The 10,359-nt window shown below is 36.7% G+C and overlaps 1 protein-coding gene across 1 annotated transcript in view; it reads right to left on the bottom strand.

Moving 5' to 3' along the window:
* Positions 1-8,336, bottom strand: part of LYST (lysosomal trafficking regulator) — a 62,666-nt gene extending 54,330 nt beyond the window's left edge. Inside the window, exons 1-5 of the mRNA XM_031058776.1 lie at positions 8,249-8,336; positions 6,844-7,042; positions 5,854-5,944; positions 1,745-3,821; positions 2-128 (exon numbers count right to left, since the gene is read on the bottom strand). Of these exons, the coding sequence (XP_030914636.1) occupies positions 2-128; positions 1,745-3,821; positions 5,854-5,944; positions 6,844-7,035 (2,487 nt within the window). The 5' untranslated portion in view covers positions 7,036-7,042; positions 8,249-8,336. The remainder of the gene's footprint in view (position 1; positions 129-1,744; positions 3,822-5,853; positions 5,945-6,843; positions 7,043-8,248) is intronic.
* Positions 8,337-10,359: the final 2,023 nt, after the last annotated feature.

The following is a 10,359-nucleotide window of genomic DNA, read 5'->3' as shown; positions in this document are numbered from 1 at the left end:
GCTGATCATCAAGGCAGAGTATCAAGGTCTCTAACACCTTCAAAGAATGGCTTCTTAATGTATCTAAGTAATTTAACTCAATCATTTGATTCACTCCATTACAACTCAGAAACAAGTCTCTAATTACTCTGCAAAAGAAAGCATAAGAAAGTTACTTTATAAAACATCCAAAACCTCACGTAACTCAGCAATTGCTATAAATTACTGTAAATTAAAGAGAAAAGGAACTTGTCTGCAGCACTCTAGGATCCTAACTCAGTATTGTCCAGCTGGTAGTGGAAAATTCAACTTTTTTGTGAGATATAATGTAGGAAATATCTCCCTCTAAAATGCAGACCACAAAAATATATGATGTTCAAAACACTAAAGGTGGCTAATTAACTCTATTTATGACATTTACTCTTCAGTGGTATTTCTTTGCCCAAATTTTTTATTAGCAATTGAAGCAATTTCTCTGTTTGGTGATTTCACCAGAAAGCAGTGATTCCTTCTCAAATAAACTTGATGACATATTCCTAGCTGTCTACTAGTTGCATGGATGATGAATTTCGGATAAATTCTGGAATACCTTTCAAGCACAATTTTTTGTGCAATTGTTATGTCAGCATGTCCAATATCAAAAAAACTTTCCATATATTTGCTTCCAAGTCTATTTTTCCCTTCTTCTACTCTCCAAGTATTATATTAAGTTCATACAAAATTTAGGGTAAGGAACTGTAAGATTTTTAGCATACTATATTTGCTTGTAGATATCCACCTTACTTACCTCCCATGCCCTTCCCACAGGATCAGATTTACTCTGATCAAGTTACTCTAGAATGAAACAGATCATTTACTTATTTACTCCCACCTTTAAGCCAGTAAAAAAAAAAAAAAAAAAGGACCTTTTAAACTTTTCATCTAAGCTTTATTTCTCTTTCCTCTTTGCCACTAAGTACACTTTTAAAAATTAATAGCTTCTGATACAGTTTAGGTTAGAAGTTAAAACAGTATTAGATAATCCCTTTACATAAATTGGAGTACTACTCTACTTTTTGTCTTGGATAAACCCACTAAATTGACTTCAGGACTCCAAGAGAAATAAAATCAATCTTTTCTGGACAAAAGCACACATTCATATTCTGAAAAAAGTTCCATACATTTATTAAACAATTATTTAATCAATTTAACATTAAATTAAAAGTATCTATTGTATGCCTGGGGAGAATGTTTGTGCCTTTTTTGTGTTTTGGGGTTGTTTTGGTTCCTGTTCTTAAACTCTGCTTAAATGAACAGGATATTCTAAGTTAAAAAACAGTTATTACGGGAAAAGTAAACATCAAGTCTTCTTTTTGAAAGGTGGTTTCTATAGTGACCATTCTAGAAGGAAAAAGGAAACAGATCAGAAAACTGTGTATTCTAATTCCCACAGAAAAATGACATATCAATCTGTTTAACATTCCTGACTAATTTTAGAACAAAGAATGAGAAGGCAGAGAGCATGTCACAGTGGACAAAGATTTTATTTGTTGCTACAGAGTTTGGCTTGTTAAAGATCATAATTCATGAGTAGAGAGCCCTCACTTCCTATAGTTTATGAATCTAGGCTTGTATCCTGTTACTGAAGCATTTATCTTGTTGCCACCTGCAATAGGCAAACACCACCTACAGTCCAAATAAAACTTACATTCCAATCAGTAACAAATATACAAAGCTCTGTACCTAATTAGCATGTTTCCCAATGATAAACAGAAAATCAACCAACCTGGATTTTAGCAACAGAGGGAGCATCTGCAAATAAATCTGAAGCACTTCAGAAGGCAAATCCTGGCTATGGTAACTGCACATGAGTTTATCAGCTGTGCTTAGTCCAAGCTGCTGCTGAGCATGGCAAGCTAGCTCCACTCCTCTCTGCAGCACGGGATTATAGATACAGTTATACAGTTTCCACTGGACCACTACATTTCCCTTTTGAATTAAGTGGCAAATATGGCTTGCAATCTGTGCGCCACGTAGTTTGTCTTCTTCAAAAATGATGTCCTGATAAGCCTCCAGTGCATGCCATCTCAACAACATATCTTCAGATCCAGTGCTAGGCAGAATTCCCTGAACTCTGCAAGAGGAACCAGATGTGGGACTGGCATCACTGGAGTTGCCCTGCAAGGTATCTTCCAGCTGAGTGAGCTGATCACAGTCAACAGTACATATATTGCATGATGCCTGTATAATTTTTGGAGAGACTTCTGCTCCACCCAGTTGATCCAATATAAATTTGTTAAGGATGTTCAGTATGTGCTGTTGAAAATTTTTTAATATTGGCAACTTGGAAGCATGGAGCAACGGGACAATCACAGACTTTGGGTCCATACAACAACATATTCCTACATTATGTACACCTGAGAGAATCTCAGAACAGGTACTGCTCAAAGAAACTTTCTGCAACAAGTGCAAACACTGGTGTGCACAAACAGCAATGCAACAGCATCTCTCAGGATAATCAACTTCTCCATCAGCAGTTTCAAATGGATTTTTGGAAGCTTGGTTTTTAAAAGCAGATACAGAGAGTCCAGAGAGATCTCTGTGGTGATTCATGAAGTGAGAGTACTCACATCGTCTGTGCCGCTTTCTTGTACACATTGATTGATGGAGCTGCTCTGATTTCACTTTTTTGACAGTGCTGATTATTTTCATGATGCTGTTGATCAGGGCTTTCAGATGCTCTGAGGCTTCCCCAGGTACTCCCTCATTCTTCATACACAGCCACTCCATTTGAAGCACCGTTACTTCAAACAGCTTAAATCCCTGCTGCTGTATGAACTCATGAACCAGATCTATAGCTTGGCTAAAGTAGAATGGATTGGAGGCTGCACTTTGTAGGCAGCAGATCAAAATCTGTAAGACCCCTTCTATAGCCTCAGGTAAAAGCAAGGCTCTGTGACGATATCTAGAAAATATATAGTCCTCCTGAACCAGCTGCTGTAGTGTTTTCTTGTACCCTGGAGCAAAAGGACCAGGTTGCTTTTCCAAGGAAATTCTGATTTTTAATGCTGCTTTAAGTAAGTCTGTTAAATTTCTTCGTAAATTGTCAGGCATTGTTTCTGTATTGCTGATGTCTAAAGACATAAGATGTAGAACTGTTCGAAAGAGCATCCTCTGGATCAGAGCCACAGGTTCTTCCGTCCACCCTGCAGAAACTACTTCATTCTCTGCATTACTACTTACATTGCAGGAGTCCCCAAATCCTGATAAGAACTCTGTCAGTGTGGGCACAACACTCGCTGAAAGAGCAGAGCTGTGATTCAAAGCAATATCAAATTTGCACACTTTCTCTAGAAGAGACAGTAAGACATGGCATAAGTCAAAAGGAGAGTTATTCATGTTGCTCTCAGACGTTCCTGCAGCTGGCTCATTCAAAATCTCATGTGCTGGAATAACTTTGCTGGAACCTTCTAGATTAGGGGCATCGGTATTAGAACCTGGTACCACTTCAGGAGGCTGGCAATCGCTTCTACCCCCAGGGTAGCTGTCCCTAACAGAAGAGGTTAAAAAGGGCTGCAGTAACTGGGAGCGTCTGTGTTTTGTTATTACAGCAGTCTTTTCATCAGAATTGCCTTCGGAATCTGAGGTGGACAGCTGGGACCTCCTCGCATCCCGCACGGAGTAGCGGTGGGTGGTTTTGCGGAGACGGCCGCTTTTACGAGATCGAAGATTGAGTTTTACAGAGGTCTGAAGAGATGAATGAGTGCTTCCATCTAAGTTTAGTTTTTCCTGAGTAGATTTCACAGAACTTGTATTATTCTCTTTGGTCAGGCATATGTCTACTGTAAAGGGTATATTAAAATCTATTGAAACAGAAAGATAACAAAGGAACATTAGAATATGTAAAGCATTTTCCCTTATTTTATAGTTAAATACTTCCAGATTTAAAATACACAGCAAATTTGTATCTTAATAGGTCATGGTTTTGCATGCACCCGTATCAGACATTTTCAGTATAAAACAGGCAGCAACAACTCATGTTTAGGGCTGGTTATTTTTAAAGCCTAGAAAAATTATTTCATTTTCTATTTAGGGTTAAACAAAAGTGTGCTAAAAGGTTTCCTAAAACTTTTTGTTGGCACAACTATTCTCAAAAAAATATCTCGCCAAAGTAGGTGAAAGGACTTTTTGGTAAGCAAACTAAAGGGAGGAAAAGGTCTTTTTTAACTTGATGCTCCATTGTCACTTTTTGCAACTCAGCTGGGTGTGTTAGCTCACAGTCCTCTTAGCATGCATGACGACATTACCAGTGTACTAGTAATAGTAGAAAAAATAAATGTTTCTACTTTTTATCAATAGAGCAAATATTCAAGTATACAGACCTCAGTCTTTTTACTTCAGCATTAATTATTCCAAATACAAGCAGCAGAAATAAAAGTATGGGATTTTAAAATAGTCAGGGACAAAAGAGAGACAGAAAGGAATAATGTTTAGGGTCCTGAATATTCGTACAAAAGTCAAGACAAAAACCCCAACTTTCAAGTATGCAGTATAAAATTTAAATCTGAGTCAAAGGGCAAGCACATTTTGAAGAATAAAACAGAAATACTACTGCTTCATTTCTACCAGTAAACTCCAATTAAACTATCAGAAAAGCAAGCAGAGAAACAATTGTGAATGTTCTTGGATTAAGTCCATTGTTATTTTTAAGAAGTGACAGAACTGTAACTGGATGCTTTGGGCAGTAAAATAGCTACCATAAAACAACTGCAAGTATCCTCTACCCCATAAATTTATTATTTAGAAAAATGTCATAGCTAACAACAACAGCCCCCACCACCTCAAAGCCCCAGAAGCCCACATAATAGCTATAAACTTTATTTAAGCTGAAAGAAAAGATGTTTCCATGTACAAGCACGACTGCGCCATGCTGTTTAAAAAGTCATTGTTGTGATACTTAAGAAACTAACAATCCGCTTTGAAGGCAGGAAATTAATCAGGACTACTTTATCAAACAAAGGATATTACCTGCACTGAAAGAACAAAGCTGCCTAACACAGGGGAACTTACTTCAGTTGAAGAAAAACCCTGACTTAGTGCACAACTGGATACATCATGATTACTCTTGCAGTACTAAGAGAGGGTAATTTGTAGAAGGAAAAGCTGTGCATTATGTAGTGTATAAACCGCAACATCTTAAAACCTATTTACACAACAGCTTTTTAAACAAACCCTAGAAAAGCCACTAAGCTGTCACAGAATAACCAAAACATTTCTTTAATTCCATCATGCTTACAGGAGCAAAAAAGAATGATGCATCTCAGCAAGCAGGAAAGCTTATTATATAAAACCTCAATGAAACGGACCCTTTAAAGACTCCAAGTCTACAAACATTAACAAAAGCCTTCAATTTGGAGGAGTGGCAAATAGCAAAAAAAAAAAAAGCCCTGTAAGAGTTTTGGGTATGAATCCTTGGGAACTCTCTCAAACAGTCAGGTAATTTCATTTACTTCATTCTCTTTGTTTTACCCTCTGGGAGGGAAAAGAATACATCTGACCAATATAAGAGCCCAAAACAAACCAAAAAAGTCTGACTCAGATCACTGCCATTTCCTTGTTCAGTTTTTACACAGCAACAAAAGCATTGCCTTTCACACTGACCAAAAGCCTTTACGTTCTCTGCACAATTTTTTGGCATTTTTAAAATTTAAATTCTCTGCAGATTCCACATCTTCGTTTCTTGTCAGAGGATATGTATGACAATAAACTACTCTTTAGCACAGAGTCCTCAGCTCTCTAGTAAAACTTCATAGTAGTAGTTTTACTACATTGCTCTGTAGTAAAACTACAAATCACTTCCTTTAAGTGTTGAATACTCTAAGTGATAAAACATACCTATTGCTTTTTCTTCCTGGACAGGGATTTTCCACACCAAGGGCAGAAGGGACAGGAGGAGGGTCAGAAGTTCTTCTCGACATGTCAGCTCCTATGTCAGGAAAAAAATAAAAATAAAAGATCTTGTACTTTTAAAACACAGATTAACCCTCTTTATTTTACCAAGCCATTCAGCATTCAGTTCCCTATGTCTTTTTGCTATTTTAAGCACTGAAAAAACAATATCATTGACTAGAGCCAGTCAGAAAGAATGATAAGTAATAATTATAGAATGACAGATAATAAATATCTAAGATATTTATTACACCTCTGAACTGTTTCTATACAAAAGCTCACCTAATCCTCCTTGTAAAAAGAATTACTCAAAAAAGAAAATCAGAAAAGTCAAAAGCACAAAACAGTGATTTTAAAAAGTCAACAGGAAGCCCCAGACAAGTTCGAAACTCTGTTCTAAAAATGTAACCACAAAAAAATCAAAACCACAGAATAACCAGCAAAAAACCTCCGCTCCTACTAGGATTCTAACATTTACATACCAAGAACTTCAGAGCAGGGAAGAACTCTAGAAAGCACAGAATTCAAACAGAATTCTTTTATGCAATGCTTTGCAGCACTATCAGAATGGTTTCAGTCCTAAAGATCAATAACTTTCAAACACAAAAAGCTGACTCAAGCATTTTGGCACTTGACATGATTCTGGGACAAGCAGCTGAAGTCTCTTTCCACCCAGCTACTGCACTTGAGCTTCACACATGCCTTAGTCAAATATGAGCTGGCAAACAAGTCTGATTTTCTAGTTTTCCATTTTCTGCTCCTGCTGAAGGACAGAATGCAACTACAACATTTATTTTTGAATTTCTAGTCTTCCCAATTAACTCATGCACTCTCGACAAAAAGGAAAGAAAACCAGCACCAAGAACAACCAACGTGAGCCAGACAAATCCACACAGTCAAAGCTCAATACAAAAACCACTTAAAAAAAGCTACTACCTGATCAATTATTGAGTTCAGAGTGGTAAGCAAAATAAACCCACGGCCTTGAACTAAGTATTGTCCCAGTGCTGCCATATGAGTTTCTTCTTCTTCATCCTCCTTGGCTTCTGTCCTTTGTACCACTGCATTGCACAGTCTGTTGACATCAGTCAAGAATTCCCGTGCCAGTGAGTTACTGGCACTGCTCATGTCTGAGCTGTAAGTAGAGGAAAGGACAGAAATTAACTCCATCAGAAAATACATTCCTTATAGACAAAAGACTGGGGGAAAACAGGGAAAGATACAGGAAAGATTCTTCCCTGTATCTCACCCCCTCCAAAAGACAGTGTCTGCTGAACTGAGGAATCAATATACCCATGTAGGGTAGAAGGGAAAGAACAAACGTACAGAATTTCAGTGAAACTTTAGCCAACAGCCCAGGACCCCAAACACTGATTTCACAGATCTAACAAGTAAAAGCCTGCAACAGAGCATTCCCTCACACTGCATAAATGAAAGTTAATGACATTGTTCCAGCTTTTCTTTGTAACCTCTATGCAAGCTTCAACATTTGTCTGACACTAAAAGGTATTTGACTTGAAGCATAAGGGCAAAACACATAGCACTTCCACAACATTGTACAGAAATCCTATTCTTTAATAGTTTATTTGAACAATACCATGTTATGTATTCCAACAGTATGCAGATTTTTTTCAAGGGGAAAATAAAAAAACTACTAAGTTCAGATAATTTCGGGAGTTGCAAAAGTACAATGTTTTAAATTGACAACTAAACCAGAAAGTGTATTCCTTCTGGCACAACTGAGCAGGTAGCAGTCACTACCAGAGTGTGCTTAATTCAAGAGACAATTCTGCTGCCACTGGTCAGGAGAAAATACCAAAAATATTGGTTCTGCTTCCCAGACTAATTAATTTTGCTTTGGATGCTCAGCAGTAGTACATGGAGAAACATTTAACTCAAACAAGACACGAAATGCAAGACTCAGCTGTAGAAAACTCTAAAGAGGATCACAGAAGAAATGAAAACAAAAACAATAATCAGTGATGGCAGCTATGGAAACAAGATCATTTAATCCACATAAACCTCACTTAATGAGTGCTACAGCACATTTAACTCCTTCTATTTCTGTATAAACAGCTGCAGTAAAAGCTTCAAAAGTCAAATACTTTCACCATATCCAAGCACAGCATGGGCAAACAAAAAAAAGCACCAAATAATTTTCAATGTAACATTTAAACGTAACAGATGGATTAATATATAAATATTAGGTAAAAGATAAGACCTTGGAAGTAAAAGTAAGTTTGTTTGCACTAATGGTACAGAAAGTTCCTTCTAGTAGCAAAACTGCAAACACTTATACATATAATGACATTCACTATAGAATTAGTGAAAAAATTCTTACCAGAATCACTTTGCCAGCTTAACACATTTATCTCCTATCTGGAAGAACAAGCAAATATATTCTGGAAATATCTCTCTTGGATCACCTGTTTATAAAAAACAAAAATATAATGGTTAATATGATTTTTAAAAGTTATTTTATGACAGTTATTTGAAATTTAGGAAGAGTCCTTGAGGGTTCTTTTGAGCTTTAAACCCCTGGTTCTCACTTTTAGTTTAAGATTGCAATAGGATTTCAGTTGTGCACATAGAAAATAATTGGCATACATGAGATAAGCTAACATAATAAAATCCATCAGTTTGCAGAATGAGCTAGGTACCCAAGTTTAAATAATTCCCTCTAGAAAGAGTATGAGGTTTTAGCGATCGCTACTTGCATATATAATATTTGAAGAACTTGCAGCTCCAGGTACAAGTGAGGGACAGAAGGAGAAATTAACTATGCAGTCAGGTATTGATATAAATGCATCTTAAATCTGTCCTAGTCTGTCCTGACAGAATACCAATTCTCAATTACACTCAGCACAGGGGAAGATGTAGTTAATAAATATTGAAAAATTGTCAGTGGGAAACTCATCAATTGGAAATTTATCTCTGGGAATGCAAAGGGTAATAACCAAGAAAAGCCTCAGAAATATTAAACTACTAAAGGTCTCTAGGTGAGCACTCCAAAGACATTTATTACATCCACAGTAACATTTATTACACCCTAATTGTGAGAAAAAAACCAAAACACAACAGATGGGGACAAGAAAAAAAGGAAAGAAAAACACTAAATTAATTGGTTTAGTATTCTCAGATGGCAAGTAAATAAAAACTTCAGCTTAAAGTTATGATGAGAATGAACACTACATGACAGACTTCCTTAAGAGATAAACACTATAGGTTACCCAGGCAAACACCTAAAAATTGGTCTCCCTTTGACCACTAGGAAACATGTTTCACCCACAGCCTCACAAACAACTAACTTACCCGTTCATCTAATCGTCACAACTTATTGAAACAGAATAGTTTAAGCAGCTAGTGGTTCTGCAGTTACACCAGAGTAACAAACATAGAGATAAGCTGTCCATCATGTTTTTGTGTCCTTCCAGCAGAAACTTCAGTCTCCAGGTTTCCTGCACTGCTTCCCTGCTTACATGGATTTAACATACATTGCCATATTCTATCCAAAGGGTGGATTCCCAATATCAATAGCTAGATAAAGTAAGATTTTGTTGCCTTTAACACAAAAGGACATTAGGCATACATTCTTAGCTCAATAATTTAATATAGGATGGGTAAGGAATTAAGATGCTTTAACTCTACAGTGCAGAAAAAAATTGTCAAGAGATACCACGCTGGATAATGGGGCATTTCTTTTAGGACTTGTTTTGACAAGTGCTAGCTAGTTCTGAGTTGTACCTATTTATTTTTCTGCAATGAAGCCTTGAAACAGACTAACAGCACAAACATATCTGTGGAAGCAGTTCATGATAAAACCTAACTAAGCTGTATGAGAGCAGAAAGAAATGCACTAGAACATTGTACACAGTCCCAGTGAGACGTTAACAGTGTAACAGTGCCAGGGCTTTACATAGGCAGCTCTTAAAAAAAACCAAAACAAAACAAAAAACAAACAAACAAAAAACCCCCAAAAAATACACACAAAAAACCCCCAAAACAACAACAACAACAAAAACTCCCACAAAACACAAAAAAGGCGCATTTTCATTTGCCAGAAGAATATGACTATCATATTTCATAAAAAACACCTCTACTACATAACTACATAGTATTTATTTATAAAAGTAAAAACCCACTTAACTGTAAATAATCTGATATTCTCCTGCCCTTTTTATGCCCATTTTTGCATCATGCTCATAATTCAACCGGTACCATGTCTGCCTTCTGGCCCCTTTCTGCCCCACCTCTCAAGGGAGTAATTTCCTATTTACTGTTGTGGGAGAAATCGATTTCTTGCACCTGAAAATTGTATTTTCTGAACTTCTTTCCATTTTTATGAAGTTGCTAATCAACTGAGCATCTTAAAGTGTAAGACTGTCTTGTACTTCAGTGGACTTCGAAAGAAAATATCAAAATTGTCCTTACAAGGATGCAATCTTGAATACT

This window comes from Geospiza fortis, unplaced genomic scaffold (genome assembly GCF_000277835.1).
Source record: "Geospiza fortis unplaced genomic scaffold, GeoFor_1.0 scaffold381, whole genome shotgun sequence".
Classification (NCBI taxonomy): domain Eukaryota; kingdom Metazoa; phylum Chordata; class Aves; order Passeriformes; family Thraupidae; genus Geospiza; species Geospiza fortis.
This window is presented reverse-complemented; position numbering and strand designations above follow the sequence as displayed.